The sequence below is a fragment of the Cololabis saira genome, chromosome 8 (assembly GCF_033807715.1).
Source record: "Cololabis saira isolate AMF1-May2022 chromosome 8, fColSai1.1, whole genome shotgun sequence".
Lineage (NCBI taxonomy): Eukaryota > Metazoa > Chordata > Actinopteri > Beloniformes > Belonidae > Cololabis > Cololabis saira.
Window position 1 is genome coordinate 12,972,356 of NC_084594.1, and position 22,186 is coordinate 12,994,541.

The 22,186-nt window shown below is 37.4% G+C and overlaps 1 protein-coding gene and 1 pseudogene across 2 annotated transcripts; both read right to left on the bottom strand.

Annotated features, from left to right (window-relative positions):
• Positions 1–5,050: 5,050 nt before the first annotated feature.
• On the bottom strand, positions 5,051–9,174 carry LOC133448354 (elastase-1-like). Of its 2 annotated transcripts, XM_061726793.1 has the most exons (8): positions 9,117–9,174; positions 8,924–9,018; positions 7,803–7,903; positions 7,509–7,634; positions 6,468–6,604; positions 6,234–6,376; positions 5,272–5,421; positions 5,051–5,131 (listed from the first exon to the last, which is right to left on the bottom strand). In XM_061726793.1, exons 1-8 carry the CDS (start codon positions 9,154–9,156, stop codon positions 5,120–5,122), a joined length of 804 nt encoding a protein of 267 aa, XP_061582777.1. In that variant the 5' UTR covers positions 9,157–9,174; the 3' UTR covers positions 5,051–5,119. The 2 variants fall into 2 exon arrangements, with proteins under 2 accessions (XP_061582777.1, XP_061582776.1); XM_061726792.1 differs by having other exon boundaries at positions 5,051–5,421.
• A 6,009-nt stretch (positions 9,175–15,183) lies between these two features.
• On the bottom strand, positions 15,184–20,910 carry LOC133449111 (elastase-1-like; annotated as a pseudogene).
• Between the last annotated feature and the right edge of the window lie 1,276 nt (positions 20,911–22,186).

Consider the following 22,186-nt stretch of genomic DNA (forward strand, 5'->3'; position numbering starts at 1 on the left):
AAATTAAATGAATACATTAAAAAAGATAGTTTAATATTTCCTCATTAAATAAATCCATTAAAGATGATTTGTCTGCTGCCCGCAGTTTGAAATAATTTAGATTTTATTAGGCCAGCGAGTGTTTCATAGTTTCCGTCTTAATTATACCTAAATGTAACTTAAAGCACTCAATTATCTAAAATCAGGAATAAGGAATGAAGCAACAAGAGGGGTGCTCCTTTCTAATCTGTTTTAAATGTTATCACCACAAGACTGCTTTTTGCATAATTATAATTGAACAAAGGGGGCTGAATTTAGAAAGAAAAATCAACGTTCAGCTTTCGCTGGGAGAGACTATCATTACTGTGCGCTGAGCTCAGGTCGGGGCATACTAACACTCTTCTTGAAATGTAAAGTAATTAGTATTGACAGGTTGCCCTTCAGCTGGCCTGTCAGCAGTTGGTGAAGGATAACATGCCGGTTCATTTCAGGGGTCTTCTGCTTTACCGCCTCTGTTCAGTCGCTCTGAAATCCACCAGGTGGCACTGTGGACTCATCCAACTAATGTCTGGGGTCACAGCAGTGAACACTGACCCTGTGAGCGTTAAAAAGGCTTTTACTCGAGAGTGGGACATCGAGAGGGGACTGCTTCCATCTGAACTGACCCATGTGGTCCTAAACAAACCACTCGCTGTGGAAACAAGCATCAGCAGCCTTTAATTTGTATGTATTTCGTCTGCTAGACGGGTTACACACTCCCACATGAAGTCATGCAGGGCACAAGAGCATGAGCAAATGCATCTCCAATGTAGAAATACAGAACTTTGAGAGATTAAAAGAAAGAAAAAAGAAAGAAAGAAAGAAAGAAAGACCTATCATCCGATTAATTAGTTGAGGCGACTGATGGAAGTGGAACACATTACTGACTTGATTATCCCAAAAGCACTGAATGAAATCGACTCTTAGTTGGCAGTCAGAAGTGTGCAAGCTTGTTTTAAAGAAGTCAGCAGGTGACGTACCAGGCTGTGCCTTCTGCCAAACATGCAAATCAATTAGGATTTTGGATCCTGGACATTTGTCCAAGCCAATTAAAACGTGCCTCCTCAAATCAGTTTCCTTTTTTTTTTTTTTTTTTTTCTTATGGGGGTGGTGGGCGGGTGATAAGAACAAAAAAGTAACATCTGTCTGGATGACAGGATTTCATTTCTTTCACAGATGTCTGAGGTACATCCTCTGTGAAAGGCTGAGAGCATTTTGTTCTGGAAACTGAACCCCCCCAACACGTTGTAACACATTTTCTAGGTCCACTTTGGAGATGGAAGATAAAAGAGATGATAGAAGTATTTTCATTTCCTGTAATGGAGCAAGTGATTTGTTGAAAGATGGTCTTAGTACATTTAGCTCTTGTAGCGGCAGAGAAGCTCTAAGTGTCTAAATGTTCTGTTGTTTCATGAGCTCGATGCCAATAGCCTAATTACACTGTCGCCTCTACTTTATAGTCACTGTCACATAGTAAACACCCTGTACTCAAAAGACACAGTGAGAACGTGTGCATGCTTAAGCTTAATCTTTAAATTAATTATCAAGCAGTTTAACCATTTTATCATGGAAAAAGGGCAAAAAAAAAATTTTTTATTGCAAATTTTATTCCAAAACAGCAGATCAACACAATGCATTTAAAGAACCCCATTAGTGATGATCAGCTAGTTAGCATTCATGATAGCTCCTCCCTAGCAGCGTCTTTGATTGAAAGGGTTGTTTTTTTGACCACAAGATTGTGATTAATTAAGCAGAGGAAACAATGACTGCATTGTAGCCGGCGCCGTAAGTGATCCGTTTCTGATTAAAGCAGGAAGCATAAACTCCTGGCAGAGACCTGGCACTTACAGTGACCTTTTGATTTAGTTTGCTTTAGTTACAACAGCCAAAGCGGGTGTTTTATTTTCATGAATATTCATAAAGCTCTTTATGAACTTGAGTTACTTTCTGGATATAATGCACATCCTAATTCACTTTTTTAATGCACACAGACACATACGTCTAAATTAATAGATCAGTACGTGTGTTTATGTTCCTCCTAACAGAAATGTTGCAGCAGCAGGTTGAGTTGCTGACTGTGTTTACAACCAGCTGCAGGTACAATAGCAGCCGGACCCTCATCTTCATTTGAGAGACTTTAGTCTGATGTGGCTGATGAATGAATGAATGACAATGAATCTATTGAGATCCTGTGTGTGCTGGCTGACATCAGGGGTTGAATTCATGCTCAACAATACATCTGTATTACTCATAACATCCAGTCATATTGATGTGACATTTAGCTCCCACTCTCTCCACGGATCCACTCATGCCGATGCAACAGCTCCTTCCATCTCCCCAGTCACTCCGTATGTGCAACATGTTTGCTGCTGTGGACTTAAAGCGCTCATGAAGCAGCCGGCGAGCTGCTATTTGCCTCTGCATATTGACAGATTTCTTCTAAAAACAGGACAGGATGGTGGCTGCACTCCTTCACAGAGTTTGCTCTTAATGATCCGGAATAATGAAATGCACAAATCACTCACTATTCCCGAACAGCTTTACAGCATTCCTAAATTAAAAAAGATCGTTTCATTAAGTGCAAAATTAGTATATACTCCCAAAGCACAACAAATATAGATAAGATATTTCATTTATTTGTTATCGTCTGACAAGACCATGATTGAAAATTGGCTTATTGGGCAATCAATTCACTCATTTTGACTTGTTTCAGCCTTATCTAATCTTTATAACTCAGTTCTTCACATAGGTGTATCTTGGAATATTGGTCATTATTTATCACATTAGCCACAAAAATACACACATTTGTTCTGTTAAAAGTCTATTTCAGAAATGTATTTGTATATTCGAGCCAGCAGTGTCATGTGAAGTAAACCTCTTAAATCTAATCTAAGTCTTCAGCATCCTCTTGTTTGGGAAGAGTTAAATCACATTTAATCAAAATTTGAATTGCATTCTCAAGAAATGTCATTTATTATATTTAAATGTCATTTGCATGTACAATTGGTGTTTAGCTGAGTCTAAAACCACAAGAGATCTGTGTTAAAAGAGCTGCCAGGGGTTTGCAGCAGGATGTCACCTCCACTCAGCCACACCACTGCAGAGACCTTTTCTTTGTTTCCTTTTCTTTTTTGGCACATTTAGAGACAATAGGACATGATTTAACTTCCGAGAGCCAGAATCCGATCACTTTTGAACTATAGTGGTGTATTAATTGGTGTATTAATAGTGGATGGTTGCAAGGTTGTTTTACTACTGCATTTAAAATCGCAATGGCAGTGGTAGTAAAGAGCATCTATTCTTAAAGGTGTTTATTTATGCTTTGAGGATTAAAAAAAAAAAAATCACATTTCCCTCCTTCTTCCAGCATCCAACACGAAGTGTACCTGGCCCTGCCTGCAGGAACACTGATGAGGAATGACATTCACTCACTCCCTAAAAGCCCTCAGAGCTGTCGGCAGCAGCAGCAGCATGTCTTCAGCGTGGCTCAGTTGTGTATTTGTGTCATGTCTGGCAAACAGCACCGCCTGAAAGTCAATATGTGTTTCATACTGTGCAACTCTGCAACTCCCGCTGTATCTGATGACACATGCCCAGTGGTAACTAGCTGTTTCCTCCTCTGCAACACAGATGTGCTCCACTCACACTTATCTAACACAGTCGTGGCTTTCATGGGATTTTAATCTGAGAAAAACTGAAGGTTTTATCATTACTACTCTCTTATGTACTATTCTATTTTATATCTTTTGAGTCTAAATACTGTTTGGGGATTTCTGTCACTTCTAAAAAAAAGGATTTCAACATGCACTGCACATGTACATGGAACATAACAGAGTACAAATGATGGAAATAATGACGAGAGAATATTGTTGGCAAAAAAGTCAAAAGTGGTACTCCTGAGTGTTATTCCACATTAGCAGAGGGGTCAAGTAACGAAGTACAAATACTTTGTTACCTTACTTACCGTAAGTAGAAATTTTGTTTATCTCTACTTCACTGGAATTATTGTTTTTCAGACAACTTTTTATTTTTACTCCTTACATTTTCACGCAATTATCTGTACTTTTTACTCCTTACATTTTAAAAACAGCCTTGTTACTCTATTTCATTTCGGCCTTTAAAAAAAACTATCCAGTTAAATTGCTCCATCCGGATAGAGTGAATTATGTTGTGGTTGTGGCACAGATGTTCTTGTCCAGTTTTGTTCTTACATCCGTTCCCTCAGATTCCTGCAACTAAACTTGGATGTACATTCCACTAAAGGTTAGGGTAAATGATAACATGCCTCTGAAGTTTAACTTTTTGCAAAATTACAATACTTATAGGCAACTAGTCATCATATCTTCTGCTCTCTGAAACACATGTTAATGCTCAATAGTACACATATATGGTTCTTTAATATATTTGTATTATACTAAGATGCATTCATTTTCAATGGCTTTGTCCTTAATGGCTTTTTTCCCCCTTACATTACTTTTACTTTTATACTTTAAGTAGTTTTGAAACCAGTACTTTTATACTTTTACTTGAGTAAAAAACGTGAGTTGATACTTCAACTTCTACAGGAGTATTTTTAAACTGTAGTATCTATACTTCTACCTGAGTAATGAGTGTGAATACTTTTGACACCTCTGCACATTAGCCATATTATCTCCAGTGGACGATAGTTTTGTTGACATTAATTCACAGTGACTCAACGGTGAGATTTGGTTTTGTCCACTGGAACCTGGAAACGGAGCGATTGAATCCCATTTCATCAGCTACTTGCATTGTGGTTGTTATTTAAGTACGTGTATCCTGTCTGTTGTAATGAACTTAATGCGACAATATTTAATGGGATAACTCTTTATAGCTTGTCTATCCCCCTCTTGTGAATGGTGTCAGTTGGCTTTGCAATTAGTCTAGCAGCAAAACATTCCTGGAATAAAAGAAAAAACCTCTAGGGAAGATGTTGAAGACTGAGTTGAGGGTTAAGATTTAGGCAAGGTATGATGTATACCACAGAAAATGATGACCGAATGAATAATTCAAGTCCATATTAAAGTACATTTTATTTTAATGGAGTTACAGACGAGCGCAGAGTCTTCTCTGGTTTCTCTTCTTAACCCATGATCTGGAAAAAAAACAGGGACAAATGAATCCTCTGGCAATCAATCAACCAATGAAATAATACACATATCATGCCATAAGAGAGTCATCATTGTGAATGTATGTTTGTCTGATTGTAGCTGTGCATCATGGGAAAATACTGACGCTGCTCATCCAGCTGCTGTAAGCAGACACGCGGGTGAAGACGGTGGGCCTCCTGTAGGCGTTGCAGCCGGAGGAAGACACAAAGCTGGTCACACCGTGGACAACCCATTTACCGCCTACGCTGCAGTTGAGGGGGCCGCCAGAATCGCCCTGCAGGGAAAAAAACAAACAGCCCAAAAAACATCAGACAAAAAGATACATACAGTGACTCGACGCTTTGGTTTCAGCAAATTTTTCAAAGTGCTGAACATATTCCTGCTTTTCATATCTACTATTAATCTTATTCATCCTAGAGCTAGGATGTGCAGAGCATGAGCTTGCAAGACTTTCACACTTTGTGCAGCTTAAGCACTCTCAGATCCTTGCCGCTGACTAATGCCCCTGCTGACGCAGCATGTGATCCTGCAGGTGTCCTCCAAAGTGTCTTGCTTCGCAGGAAGGGGTCAGCTTTAAGATCAGTGGGCAATTTAAAACTTCCCTCCAGGGTTGGATTGGATCTGGACATTTTATTCTTTCCCTCACAATACCCATACTTTAATTAAGAATTAACAAAATGGAAAGGGTGTTAAAAATCTGTGTTATTGCTGAAAATGTCTTCAACATTTGTTAACTGAAATCAATGATTTATTAATTTTTTTTTTTGCAATTCATGAACAGTTTCCTTATCCTTCATAAATTAGGCATGAACTGTTAATTAGGACAATTTATGAGTGTCCATGTTTTGAAAAGCTGCAGCAAACAAGAAAAGAGATCATTTTTAGCTGGTAATAATATAGTTGATGTATTTCATATTTCTTAAGATCTTGGTCCAGATCTATTGCAGTTCTTTCTCACATCATTAGTGGTTGTATTGAATCAAACTGTTTTTTTTTTTTCTTCTTGAATTGGGTTTTAAATTATCCAAAGAGACTTTTACTGCTATTTAAAAAAAAAAACAGCAAACCAGAAAACAAGCTTCTCACCTGACAACCAGACTCGCTGGCACCGCCAGCGCAGACCATGGAGGACTTCACAGTGCTGCCCCACCATCCGTAGCTGCTGCAGGTCTTGTGGTCAACGACGGGCAGGTAGGCCTGCTTCAGCTGAGCGGACAGCTGACCTCCAGCTGGGGGCCGAGGCAAGAACATATATCACCGCTGGGCCAAAGCTTTATGCAAAACATTCATGGTGTGAGTGCGTCAGCGTGTGGGACTCACTCTGGGTGCGACCCCAGCCGGTGATGTAACAGTTGTTGTTGTGGGGAAGAACCTGGCCGGAAGGAGGCAGAGCACCGAGCTGGACGTAGTTGTTGAGGGTGGCGTCAGAGGTCAGACGCAGGAGAGCAATGTCATATCTGAAAATCAAACACATTATGTCACTCACGAATGCATCTTTTATGCAACTCATTAAAACTCATTATAAGGTTTTTCTTCAAGGGTCAAATATCATTTATCAATCAAAAATGTATTTTTATTTTCAAAAAGATCAGTCTGAAAATTATTTTCCTAATCTGTTTTTACACTGATTTGTTAACTGCACTTTAGTGCAGAAAATAAAATAAGCAAAAAGTACTGAATGTCAATCTTACTTAAAAATTGTGGCAGAAATACTTGTTACATAATCCAAAATAATAAATGGTGACTTCACAGTATGTACTACTAATATATAAAAAAAACCAAGATGCAGGACAAGATTGATGGAACGTTGTGTTTCTGTGAAAGGAATCAATTTATGGAACAATCTGAATAAAGAAAACAAAGAATCCAAATCAAACATTACATTCAAAAGAACAATTAAAGCCTGTATGTTAAGGCAATATAATAAAAAATGTTAGTTAAATTTGATTGACATGCCCCTAGGCGGCAGTTATTTTATTTTAATGTTATTTTAATTTTATTTTACTTTAGTTTTTTTATTCACTTAGTTGTTGTTTTTTTATTATTATTTTCAATTTATGTTATTTGTGAAAGGGGCAGATCAGATAAGATTCTTCTTCTTTCTGCTCCCTTTTCATTCACAAGTTAGGAACATTTGTATTTGTATTGAATTGTTTTGTTTTTTGAATGAAATAAAGAATAAAATGAAAAAATGAAAATGAAATGAAATGAAATAAATCATATAAAGTCAGATATCTATATAATCTTTCCTGGTTGTCGCCTCTTTTTAATTGTTCTTAAAACATATCGTGCAAAATAATGTACATGAATTATAATTTTCTAATATGCAAAAGTTTGTGAAAGCACGTTGTTAAGACTTACCCTCCAGCGACACTGTTGGAGTTCCAGTTGGGGTGGATGTGGACGCGGCTCACGCTCATGAACTGCTCTCTGCCCTCATTGGAGTTGATGTTGTGATCTCCAAGAACAACGCGCCAAGTCCTGGTCCTGTGGCCGCGCACCAACCAAAACGGTTAATTCTCTCACTCACACTCATCTTTACAAAATACATTTCATATATATTTTTTTAATCTGATGAAACACCCTGTATAAAAACAAATATATGCTCTGTGATAATTGTGTGGGTTCCAGACCCGCTGGATGTGAATGTCGCACCTGTCCACACAGTGAGCGGCGGTCATGACCCATCCTCTCTTCACCAAGGTTCCTCCGCAGGTGTGGTAGAAGCTGCTGCCAGACTTGTACTGAAGAGAGATCTAATAAAACAACCAGAGGGAGCTTTACCAACACAACAAACTGGACTTTCTTTTGTCAATGTACCTTGGCACCATTAGAGGTACTCAAAGATACTTAAAATGTTACAAGTCGCTTTTAAAAGGCTTTGAGGGGATGTTTGAATAGAGAGCCCTTGTTAAAGTTTTGAATACATTTGACACAGTTGGGCTTAAAAGGAGTCGAAAACAAATTTACATTATAATTTTCTATCCCCTACATGTACTTAGCACAGTTTGTAAGTACGACGGAGTATTAGGGCCAAATAAAAAAACAAAAAAAGGAAATTACGAGAATAAAGTCATAATGTAATGAGAATAAAGTCGTAAAATTACGAGAATAAAGTCATAATATTACGAGAATAAAGTCGTAAAATTACGAGAATAAAGTCATAATATTACGAGAATAAAGTCGTAATATATTATAAATATATAAATATAACTTCACAAGATGTTCAATATTCCTCATTTTAACACAGGGAGAAGAAGCTCTTCCTGTTAGAGTTCTCATAAATTATATTCTCATAATATTACGACTTTATTCTCGCAACATTACGACTTTATTCTCGTAATGTTACGACTTTATTCTCGTAATTTTACAACTTTATTCTCGTAATATTACGACTTTATTCTCATAATATTACGACTTTATTCTATTACGACTCTATCTCGCAACATTACGACTTTATTCTCGTAATTTTACGACTTTATTCTCATTATATTATGACTTTATTCTCGTAATTTCCAATTTTTTTTTGTCTTAGTTTGGCCCTAATACTCAGAATAAGATTAGTTAATGAAAGATTCTGCCTTTTTTGAAGACTAAAGCTCCTGCAGGTATATTTTAAGCTGGGTAGTTGGTTGGATGTGTTCCTGTTGGACAAAAGCAGTACTGTGATTTACCTGCAGAGGATATCTAGAAAAAATAAAATATTCTCATCCTGTTGTATAAGGAAGAACATTGAACTTGAAAATGTTCCTGCCTTTACTTAAAAGTAGTAGTACCTGCCAGGGCCAGGAGTTGGGTCTGGCCACCTCCCCTCCCACAACTCTGCCTTCAGACATGTCCTCCAGGAACCTGGGCTGGGGCTCCGCCAGCACTGAGCAGAGCAGAGACACAGGGCGGACATCAGAACCCATCAGGGTGTGTGTGTGTGTGTGTGTTGGAAATGTCAAAAGAGAACAAAACAGCTCTTACCCAGGGCTGCGAGAGAGGTCAACAACAGAAATCTGAGCATGGCTGCAAGTCTCCTGAAAAATTCTGCACTGGAGACATCTGCACTGCACTGTTTTATACCCTCAGGGCCCCCTCGCCTGGTAGTGTGTGTGTGTGCGTGTGTGTGTGTGTGTGTGTGTGTGTGTGTGTGTGTGTGTGTGTGTGTGGTTTAGCTAACACTGACACATGTCCACCTGTATCTGTCTCACAGTTATCGCTGCCGTGGGAGTGCTGGAATCAATTCTAGCAATATTTGACACTGGAGCTATTTTTGCACTTACTGTCAAGAGAAACTAATAGGATTCTCTGTTTCTCACAGAACCGCTCGTAACCCTCATCATATATGCATTCGCACAGAAATGTATGATAATACTGGTACATCTTTTTAATACTCCGTGTAAAGTAACAGTCTTTTAGTTTTAGTTAGTTAGTTTTGTTTCTTCTTTGTTTTCTTTTCCAGTGATCGTATAGCTCTTCTAATGAACAACCTCAGCTCCAAAAAAGTTGAGAAACATTGTAAAATATAACTATGCAATGATTTACACATCTCATTGACCCCTATTATTTTGTACTCCTAAACATAGAAAGCATACAAAAATACTGGAAGTGAGACAGTTTGGGTACTGGGTACTTATGTTATGTTATGTTATGTTATGAATCTTTATTTCGGCTTGTACACACTTTTTGCAGAACAACATGAAAAGGAAAGAAAAAAACAGCATTTCATTTGCCGAAAAGGTGTAGGCTGGAGCCGTAGCTTATAGTGCCCACCCTTTTTTCTTGTGATCAGCAAAAATATTAGACATTAGCTTTTACTCCGTGGAAACAAACAATACATAAAGAAGACAAAAATAAGTAAGACAAATATAAAATTGACGTTTCACATTTTAGAATGTTTTTGATAGTATACTTTATAATTATAGTGTTTTATATTTATTTACAGTATTTTCTTTAAACAATTTCTTAAACTTGAGGATAGACGACACGTTTTTAGGTTGTTATTACAACTATTCCATATTTCTCTAGCCTTAACTGATGTACATCTCTTTTTAATATTTGTTCTTACTGTCGTCATCTCAAACATGAGTTTCCCCCTCAGGTCATAGCGGGTTTCTTTAATTTGAAACAGGTCCTGAATGTAGTTTGGAAGCAGTTTCTGCTGGGCTTTAAAGGCAAATAAAACAGTTTTCTGCTCTACTATATCATGGAATTTTAAGGTATTATATTTAATAAAAAGATTATTTGTTGGTTTACAATAGTCAGATCTATTAATTATCCTTAACGCTCTTTTCTGTAACAGGAAAATAGGGTTTGTATTTGTTTTATAGGTGTTACCCCATATCTCCACACAATAAGTCATGTATGGGCATCCTGGCAGAGCCGGATTAATGCAAAGGCAAACTAGGCATGTGCCTAGGGCCCGATTGACAGGGGGGGCCCAGACAGAGGGACAAAAAAAAAATAATAATAATTATTATTTTTTTTTTTTTTGTCTGCACACATATTAATGGTTGATAACAGGCCGGTAAAAGCCTAAGGCATATATATATGTGCATTATTACTATATTTAGTATACATACATATATATATAGGCATACATACGCACAGGGCTGCCGCAAGGGATGTGCGAACCGTGCGACCGCACGGGGCCTGGCGCCCCAAGGGGCCTGGCGCCCCAAGGGGCCTGGCGCTATGGGCCGTTTTTTTTTTTTCCCCAATTTTTTTTTTTTTTTCGTTTTTTTTTCCTTTTTTCCCTTATAAATATCAACAGTCACGTTCCATTACAGACCTAAATATGTACTAGTCTGTGCATATCAATAAATATATGTGCAATGATGACGCGTGTCTGTTGTTCAATACAACTGCATTAGACCAAGCGCAGACACAAGCTAGTCTGATCCAGACGGGTGGAGTTGGAACAAACTGTCACACAATGTCGAGAGAACGAGACAGATTCAGGAAATTTCCATCAGGGGATGAAAAAAGAAAAAAACGAAAGAAAATGGAAGAGTTTAATGCCTCTCTGAAAGGCTCGTTTGATAAATTTGTTACAAAAATCACCGATCCGATCGGGGCTCAAGCAGCCGTGGGGCCCCGCGTCGAGGCAAGCCCAGATGATGATGAGGCAGGGGAAGGTATCCAGTATTTTGCTAATTGGAGAGTTAAAATTGCGCATATAGACACCCGATCCGACCCGAAAAAACCCCAAAATTTTGCGGGGGACCCCCTGGCCATTTCACACAGGGCCTCGCAAATCTCCCAAACGGCTCTGCATACGCATACACATACATACATATACACATACAGACATACATACTACAGCACACTTTGTCTTACTGCAAATTTTATTGGTCTTTGTAGATTTGACTTCTTATTTAACTATTCAATTTAATCAACACATTTAATTAAGATTTTCTGCAAAATGCTCACAATCGATAAGATAAGGATAATTTAATAGCATTTAATAGAGCGTTGTAATAACGTATAAATAATAAAAATCTAAAAATAGTCTGATAGACTGTTTAATATACAACACATAACTTATTTTGGAATACAAAGAACCAACTTGACTATGACTATGCTATGTAAAATGTGAATTCACTTTTATTAGTAACTTTGGTAAGTTTAAGATTTCATAAATAACATCGATGGAGGGGGGCCCAAAAATCACAGTCTGCCTAGTGTAGTCCATTTATTTAATCCGGCTCTGCATCCAGGTGTCATGATCTCGGGTTTCTGTCGGGTTTTGGGGTTTCTTTTTGCTGTGTTTTTCTTGAGGTTTTACTACTTTGTTCCTAGTTTGACCTGTATCTTGTCAGCCCCATGAGTACGTGTTCCCCGTTTCTCAACATACATTTTGTCCCATTGTGTTCTTGTGAAATGTGGATGTCTGTCTTGTCTTTCCTTTCCTCCTTGCTGGACCATATGTATGCTGTATGCCGTCCTGGTTCTTATTTTCTTCATTTGTAGTAGTAGAGCTTTTTTTGTTTTGTTTTGTCTTTTTCCCTGCCAAGCAGCAATTTCTGTTTTATTAAAGGACTTTGTTTGGAGCTCCTGCTGCTTCAATCTCCTGCATTTGGGTCCTCAACAACACATTTAATGACAGTTTGGGCAGAGCAACCTGCAACAAAAAAACAACAACAAACTATGACATTATCTGAAAAGAAAACATCAACCCTGAATATAGATTTCAGAGCGACATACACTCCCATCCTGGGACAATCATTTTCAGGCAAGGCCTTTTGTCTCTTAGGGAAACAATACTAAACCACATGCTGACTCCATTACAAAAGCATGCCTTCATGGTGGGAAAAGTCCAGGTTCTGAATTGGCTTGCCAGCAGTCCAGACTTTTTGACAATTGAGAACATTTTGTGAAACAGAAAAATGTAACAAAGATTGAGCATCGTTGAGCAGCTTGAATCCTGTATTAGACAAAAATATGATTTCTTCCCCCTTGCAGAACTCCAGCAGCTGCTTTTTTTAAAAGATATGATGCTAATCATTAGTGGACATTGCTCTGTTCCAACTTTTCTGACATGTTTTACTTTATTTTGTGATGTTTCTATGTTCTGTTGTGAATAAAATATTGGTTTGTAGATTGTGTGTTTTCTGTTTTCTTTTCTATCTGTCTTCCAAACTTTATTTTGAATATGGTTTTTATATTTCATATTCTTAAAGATACTACTAAAAAAAGGCAATTGTTGTATATGCACTCATGACTCTTCTCTAGCATCCCAGTTGTTAAAACTCAACTCTAGATTAATTTTACTGTTCAAATTTAATATATATGAAACTGCTTTCATTGTAAAAGTCGGGAAAGCCAACGAGAAAGAGATCACACAACAAATTTATCACAGAAGAAGGAAAACAACATTCATACACATGTCCTGTTATGAACTTAACTCTGCCTTTATTCTTTATTTGAATACTTTAGTTTACATGTTTTTGATAAACACAGACTGAAGTCAATGTTTCAACTTTTAAGCCTTTCATAAGAACTCAACAAAGCCCTGCAGCCTAATAGTCTTGGTGTGTTTATTATGTGGCACATAAGGTTGCTGAGGCTCAGGATTTGTTTTGAGGGAGTTTGATATTGGAACAAATCTTTTGAAGCATCAGGGAACAAACGATAGGCTATCTTGAGATTCCTCATTTCAAATAATTACAATTATACCCATTCTATAATTCCATGAAATCTTTAACTTTACCTGAAGCAACAGATTAACTGAATTTTGCAAGCGATTTGTCACTTTTGCACGTGTCGACAGCTCTGCTGTCCCCTTCGCACCTGCCATCTTACACCTTGGAATGGCAGTTGGATAGCTTATATAAACTGAGCTGTGTTATTTACTGTTCTCGACACAACCTCCGCATGATTAGATATGATGTTGAGAAAGGTTATCTGCATAATGTCATTCACAGAGGGCATTCTCACCGTGGCGTATGCCTTACATGAATCTGTTTGATTTGACAGCAGGTTCTGTAAAACCCACCAACAAATGCCAGGCAATACATATTTTGAAGAATATGTTATGGTTTATTTTTATGCAAAAACTCAGAACTACACAGCCCGTTTAGTATGTAAAGCAGCACCTTTTATTTGAACTTTTGACAGGCCAGCCAAGAAACACACACAATGGCAGTCCTTTGAGTAATAATAATAAAAGTAGAGGAATGCGACAAATACCCAAGCATCCCCAAAGATTGTGATTAATGTAACTTGCCCACAGGCAAGGTTTGATTTAAACTTATTCTTTAAAGACTCTCTAGTGTTTCAAGGCTGGATTAAAAACTGAATAAAAGCCCTCAGCGTTTACTTGCATTATTATTTTTTTTTACATAAAAAGAGCTGTGAAATGGAAGTGTGGGATCAAAACATAATGAAGATCTTTTGAAAATCTTTTAGACATGCAAAATCCAATAAATATCTCAAGTCACGTCTGTCTGTCTGAGTGCTTTTTCCATTTCCACTTTACCCATGTCAAAACATGTGTACCATTCCCAGAGACCAGGCACGCACTTATCCTGCAGTCACCATGCCCTCTATTAATGCCTGAGTGCTTAATGCCACCCTCTAAAATGCCACAGACCCATCAGAGTTATACAACCCTTTTACTTTTTTTATTAAATATTGGAAGCGAAAGGGAAAAAGTTCATTTAAAAACTGCAGGAATAATAGAAGAGGTTAAGATAAACAAAAGAAAAGAGGTTATAAATTAAATTTGTATTCCTTCGGGGCTGCAAGGAGTCAAAATTTAAACTCTAATTTAAGTAACAAATAACAAAAGTGGATTTCTCTCTCGGGTGTACACTTTAGGCCTGTCATCGGTGTATTTGTCCCATTTCTACGGCAAAGTAACTTTCCATTTACTTACAAGACCAATTTTCTTTAAATGAAAAATAAAAAAGACCTTGAATTTCAGACTTTTTAATGTTGTATTCACTTTTTTTTATTATATGAATCACCAGAAAAATGACATCAGGAAACAATAAATCATTCAAAACACAACTATTCAGTCCAAACTATTTTATTTGTACAGGATTTGACCAGCTGCAAGTGATCATCTTTTTCAAGAACTGTAAATTACTTAAAAGAAGAAAATAGCTTTCAGGACATGATCAATTAAACGGTACATTGTAGAACATGGTGTCAACAAGTGAAACGGAATATTAAGATATTATTTTCTTTTCTTTTTTTTTTATTAAAGGAGCATGAGGCAGGATTGAGGCAGGATTTATGAAAAAAATTCGTATACGTTTTAAGTTTTCTAGTAATAATGTCAGATGAAGCGTTCCAAACCAAAAAGAATGAGCCCTCTAGTGTATCTCTCCGTTGCCTTGAACAGGCTGTGTGCTGCAAAATGTGCTGCAATTGTGGGGCCGAATTTCCCGCGCTGTCCTGCGGATGTGACGTCAAATGACGCTGCATGTGCGTTCTCCCCGTTCTCCCGTGCCGGCTTCGCTGTTGGCTGCAGTACCCCCGACGGCCGTCGTGGTGAAGGGTGGCGCTAGAGAGTCTAATTTCTTAAAAGGGGCCTCATGCTCCTTTAAATGCAGCATTTGGCAAAACTGACAAAGTTTATCCATGACAAGTGAGCAGAGATGCAAGTGAAGACAGTTGGCTTCTGATGTGCATTACATCCCATTCCAGAGACAAAGCTGGCTATCCCATGGACGTACCCAGCGCTGTGAACCAGCAGCTTAGACGGCCACCGAAGTCACCCTAGTATGTCGGGATAACAACTGATCAGTACACACAGGTGTTTGAACAAAAATGTTTGATCATTTTTAAATCCATATTTGGATTGTTGGGACCATCATCTGATAAAACATCACCTTGGGTAAAGATGCTGATTTGCGACAATATTTATCACATTATCATATCTATTTTCCTAGTTAACGAGTGTCATGGTTTAGATTTTTATTTGCTTCCGTTTTCTTTTGAAAGTCTGTGTTCTTTTGCCTATTATGGCTTGACTTCCCTTGTTCCCATCCTGCCTGGCCGTTTGTAAGTTTCTGAGCAATCCCTTGTCATGGTTCTACCTTGAAATCCAACCCCTGTGGTTTGATATTTGATTGTCTTAAATCAGGACAGAACGCTTGTAACAGTCTTGCGTGCTTCACATTTGCAGAGGTTCCTGTTGTTGTAGCAGAGAGAAAAAAGTATCTCTATTTAGACCTTATAATGTTTTTATTAAGTTTTCTTAATTGTGTCCGGTTCACAGTGTTTTCTGGCCGAGTCAACTGACAAAATCTCTCTCCACTCTAAAAATGACCGACATGAGTGAGCAAACCAGAACCATTGGCATGCTTAAGCTTGGCCTCATAAAAAGAAAGTTAGCCAGGTGAATTAATGTCCGGCAGCTGCAACAGTGGGACTCGACTAGGACTGTAGAAAATCGACTTCAGCAAGGCCAGTCACGCATGATTACTGTGTCAGTAGCAACGAGAGGGCTTCATCCACTGTGGGGAATTGATATCAACTAAACAAGACCCAAGACAGGGACAACTTTGACACAAACAGTGCTTGTTGATTTCTCTATTTTGTTTCATTTTGACACTAAACATGTGTTAGATTCACGCTCACATTATACTGTTCGCCCCTTTCCCACAATGCATACAAAATCTATTTTTCTTCTTTTTTTTTTGCAGGCGAGACGCTGAAGCTAAAATGAAACATAAGAGGCAGGATGGGAGGAAAGGTTGTGTATTTTTTATCTTAGTAGAGTATGTTTTTTTTAATGAGTGTAGTAAAAGCTTTTATAATCTAACATGTTAAAATTGTCACAAAAACATCTTTGTTATAAACTGAAAGTATTTTGAAAAACATTTTACTTATTAACGTGCATTTTTAAATTCTGTGTGTATATATATATATATATATATATATATATATATATATATATATATATATATATATATATATATATATATATATATATATATATATATACATATATACACACACAGAATTTAAAAATGCACGATAATAGGTGAAATATTTTTCAAACTTGTCCTCCAGATGCTGGGTTTTATAGTAATAAGAATACACATTTAAAGACACATTAGTCTTGGGGGGGTCACCATTTAAACACAAAATATTACTATGAGTAGTACATGCTTTTTAAATACTGCTGCAAACTTCATTTGAATGCTAAACGTTTTGAGGGACAAAAAATGCACTTCAAGAACAGGTTGTTCTTCAGTTCGAATGATGCAGGTATTGATGCACTACACTGATATGGGCATTCAGATATGGACATGACCTACGTTGCATAAGGACTCAGCATCTCCTCCGGTGCAAATCATGGTGGTCTTTACAGTGCTGCCCCACCAGCCTGAACTCGTGCAAGTCTGGTGATCCACAACACGCAGCTGGGCTCGCCTCATGTGGGTGAACATGGCTCCACCGGCTGAAAGCACAGAACACAATCACGTATCCGAGGAGGAAGAGAAGACGGCGTGTGTTTTTCAGTGATTATGGATGCTGAAGAGCTATAGGCGCACTTGAGACCCGGCCATATAGCCAGTGATGTAGCAAGAGTGATTGTGGAGTAGGATCTCACCGGTCTTTGGCAGATTGACAAGATAGACATGGGAAGTCTGTGTGACCTCAGATGACAGCTGAAGAGGAGCAATATCGTTCCTGAAGATTGAAAAGAAAAACAACAGAAAAAAACAAAGGTGGACAGTTTTGAAATGTGGCTTCTGCTTTAATACAGACTCAAAATAACATCTGTCCTAATTAAACTAAAGTGATGATGTAATAACAGATCAACTGACCCAGAGGAGATGCTGTTCGTGTTCCAATCATCCAATCAGGATGAATATGAATACGACAGGTTTGCCTTGCTTGCTCTGTTTTATGGTTCTGGTACAAAACAAGATCGCCAAGAACAACGTAGATAGAGCTGTGGCTGACACACACACACACACACACACACACACACACACACACACACACACACACACACACACACACACACACACACACACACACACACACACACACACACACACACACAGATGAAAATCTTTGTTGACATTGTGTCAGAGTTTGTCTGTTTAACTTGTAATAACTCATTTAATTAAGACATTACTCAAAGAATTCAATGATAGTATGTAGATCTTTATTTCACAACAAAACGCTGCTATTAATACTACAAAATATATTACACAACACACAATCTTTCAATAAAATTAGCAGAAAAATTCAGTCAAATTACTGTCTTATAATGAGGCTTTTACCGATTAATAATACCTTTATTTTGATGTTTTCCAGTGAAATTTAATTAGATGTAAAATAAGCAATGGCTGCACGTAAATTTTACAGGAGAAAATAGCTTTAATGAAGGTATAGTCATGCTAATTTGGCTGAAAATGGATGTTGAATTGACCAGTTTTGTACGTAAATTGCATGATGTTATTTTGTAAAGGATTACAGTTTAAAATTGTAAAATGTACAGGTTGTTCTGTAATGTGTTTTACAATCCGCTGTGTCTTTTACAGTATTATTCTGGCAACCACAGCTGCCAGTTTTTTCCCGTAAAAACAGCGGCTTTTTTTCTTACAGTGTACATATATACACACATATTTGCATATATAAAGATGTATAAAAGGTTACAAACGTGTCTCTATTACCTAAAGACACAGTGAGCAGTGAAATGACGATAAACACCGCCCAAGTATTCCTGGAGGGAGACCTGGGATGGTGTTGATACATTATTCATCAAGCCCAAGTCACAATCAGAATAGTGCAAATTAAATCAACTCTCTTTGATGGTGTGACTAAAATGCATTTGAACAGCAGCACTTAATAGATTTAACATCTTTTAGCTGACATGAACCATCATATGTACACAAACACGCTCTCTTAAATGGTAAAGTTTTACATCTGTGGACGTAATTGATGATAAACATCAATACATGATATATTAGACTGTCGTTATTTGTTCAACAGAAAATTAAGCAAAAAGGGAGAAGCTCTGTGTAGAAAATCAATGAAGCACTCATGATTTAGCAGCTTGCTGAACCACTTTTAGCACTGATTGTTTGCTGTATGACGTTTGCAGACTCGTACATCATTTTAGATGGGTCCTGTTTAGCTTAGAACACTGTTTTTGTGGTAATTGATGTAGCTACTAGCAACATGTCAAGCAACTCTTGACAGTGCAAAAGAACTGAGTGGATCATCTTGACAGTAATCCCAACGAAAACTTGCAGACTCTTTTTGATTGTGAGATTTATGACAGTAAGGGGAGGCAATTGAATACCAACAATACACAAGGAGACAAAGTGTGCAAAAGTTTAGAAATCCTACTGCATACCAGCCTGTCTTATCTGAAGACTAAAATGCTAAAAGAGTTTTAAGTTGCAGACCTAGGATTGGTGATACCTTTTCACAGCTATAATCATATTCTTTTGTAACTCAACAATGCTCCTTTAAAATCACCTGTAAACTCCTTAAGTGCACGGTCTGAATTATTTAACATAATTTGTGAGGTTCCTGCTTCAACAACAATCGAATGGAAAACATTTGAAGAAACAGATCCAAAAAATTCATTTTGTGATATATTTCCTCAAACAATCGCCCAAACGTGTATTTCCCTGAGAAAAAAAATATTGACTTTTAAGTGAAACTATTATTATAATTTCCAGCCACGTTATCTTAATCTTAGGCACCACTTGAGTAGTAGAAATAACTCCAAAAGACCGTCATTACTTCAGATTTACAAAGACCAGCGGCTGAACTTCAACCCTTCTTAGTCACTGTCGCTAACTTGGACAAGCCATTGCTGCCGTTTACTGTTTCATAACTTACCAAACACCTTCCCCCAAGAATCTTTTTAGACAAATTGTGAACACAAAAGGACCACCTGTCATTGAGGAGCATTCAAATTTAATTCTGTCATGGAGGGATACGCAGTACTCGAGTTGTAAAAAGAAATCAGGGGGGATGGTGGATTTTATCATATGGGGACAGATAATTTGTGCTGATTACAAATAATATAATACAAATAATAGCACTGACCAAAACACCTGCAGGAATGACATAGCAGCAGTTAAATGCAGCCTTCTGTAAGCTTTAAATATCCACTGGGCTTACATCAAATACATCAAAACACAAAAATAAAAACAGTTTTCTGAACTTAACATGCCTCTGTCCTTCACAAGTAAAATGGATCACTGCAAAAACGGAAAATATTAACAAGAATATTTGTCTTATTTCTAGTTAAAATGTCTCATTTTAGTAAAAAAATCTCATTACACTTAAAACAATACTCATCACTGGAAAAGACAACAATTTTCACTTGTTTCAACTAGATTTTCACTTGAAATAAGTAGAAAAATCTGCCAGTGGAACAATATTTTTTTGCTTGTAATAAGAAGATAAATCTTGTCCCACTGGCAGATTTTCCTACTTATTTCAAGTGAAAATTTACCTGAAACAGGTGAAAATTGTCACATTTTTCTGGTGTTATTTTTCTGGTGATGACTCTAAATGTTGAAATAGCAGTAAAACCACATTCATTGATGAAATGACATAAGGGATGGAAAGGGGGGATGGCAGTTTTACAGGGGGGATGATTTTGACCGTTTTTAGTTCAGGGGGGATCCCATCCCCCCTCATCCCCCCTCAACTCGAATACTGGGGATACGTACAAAACCTTCAAATGGATATAGTTGGTAGGAAGGTTAAACTGGAGACGAAGGTTCACATATGGAAGTGCAAGCGTGCTTCATCTTACAGAGCTGCAATCACAGATGAAAACATCCAGGATCAACACTGTTCACAGCAGGGTAAGATTAAATTAATTTACATTTAATTGGTTTGATCTGGGAGAGGAAGTGAAATGTAGACCTTCATTTATGTTCTATCCTGCTCTGTACTTGATGTGGCAACACTTTAGGTTGTTATGACATTGTAGATGAGTCAGAGAACATGAAAGACTACAGCAATATGGCCCCTTTAATTAAACATTCAGTTTTTATGTTCATTATCATTTTTAATGCACAAAGTTGGTCCCGAAGAAAAATTATCCTGAGTTTAATGCAAGCAGTGCAGATGGTGTTTGTGCCATTTTGTTGCAATTTTGCACCAGATGCAAATTACTGATGTAAATAGGTTGGATGACATATCTTACACAAATAGTTTTAGCTGTACGTGGAGTCAAACATTTATTAGTTGAGAAGTGTTTGATCACCTGTTACACGTTAATGTTTTACTGTGTAATACTCTACCTGCCAAGGCCAGGTGCTGCTATAAGGCACATATTGACCTCCCACAACTCTTCCAGCGTTGCCGACCCCCGCGTGGCTGGACAGGAGCTCTGAGGATAGTCATTACATTAAATGTAAACTTTTCTGAATGTAGCTTCTGTTTTTGCATGATTTTTGTCTGGTTTCTAAGTTTTAACTGTTTTGGCAGTAGACCATTAATAATATATCCTCGACATTCCTTACCTGTGGCTGTGAGAGAGGTGAGCAACAGGGTTTCTAAATGCTTCTCTCCCTCTTTTACTTTCTAAGTTGAGCGTCTTTTAATGTGAAAACTTCAGAGGCGTCAAAAGTATTCACATTCATTACTCAGGTAGAAGTATAGATACTAGAGTTTAAAAATACTCCTGTAGAAGTTGAAGTATCAACTCAAGTTTTTTACTCAAGTAAAAGTATAAAAGTACTGGTTTCAAAACTACTTAAAGTATAAAAGTAAAAGTAATGTAAGGGGGAAAAAAGCCATTAAGGACAAAAGCCATTGAAAATGAATGCATCTTAGTATAATGCAAATATATTAAAGAACCATATATGTGTACTATTGAGCATTAACATGTGTTTCAGAGAGCAGACGATATGATGATTAGTTGCCTATAAGTATTGTAATGGTGTAAAAAGTCAAACTTCAGAGGCATGTTATCATTTATCCTAACCTTTATTGGAATGTACATCCAAGTTTAGTTGCAGGAAACTGAGGGCAACGGATGTAAGAACAAAACTGGACAAGAAAATCTGTGCCACAACCACAACCAAATTCACTGAAATTAAATAGAGTAACAAGGTTGTTTTTAAAATGGAAGGAGTAAAAAGTACAGATAATTGCGTGAAAATGTAAGGAGTAAAAGTAAAAAGTCGTCTGAAAAATAATTACTCCAGTGAAGTATAGATAACCAAAATTTCTACTTAAGTAAGGTAACGAAGTATTTGTACTTTGTTACTTGACACCTCTGTAAAACTGGCAGGGGTTTGAACTGCACCTGTTGACTCTCCCACTTTAAATTAGTTTATCATAATTTCCGAAAACCACATTATATCATACTGCTGTTGTTTTTCTCAGGATCAGAGTCTCAATCGCAAAAGTTCATTTTCTCTCCGTGTCCATGTTTACATTTTCATCTTTCTGTTGTGCATTACATAGATTCGTTGATCGTCTATATATTTTGCTGTACAGTATATTATGTTTTGTGGTTAGGTGGCGTAGTGTGACGCCTAAAGCATGATTGTATCCTGTACAGAACTGTAGTTGTGCAAACGTTTAAAGAAAAATGAGTCATC

Coding starts and splice junctions, on each gene's coding strand:
- LOC133448354 (XM_061726792.1), bottom strand. CDS start 9,156: ATGCTCAGATTTCTGTTGTTGACCTCTCTCGCAGCCCTGG. Junction 7,635..7,802: donor GCCGCTCACTGTGTGGACAG/GTGCGACATTCA, acceptor GCGCGGCCACAG/GACCAGGACTTGGCGCGTTG. Junction 6,377..6,467: donor CGGCTGGGGTCGCACCCAGA/GTGAGTCCCACA, acceptor CTCGGCCCCCAG/CTGGAGGTCAGCTGTCCGCT.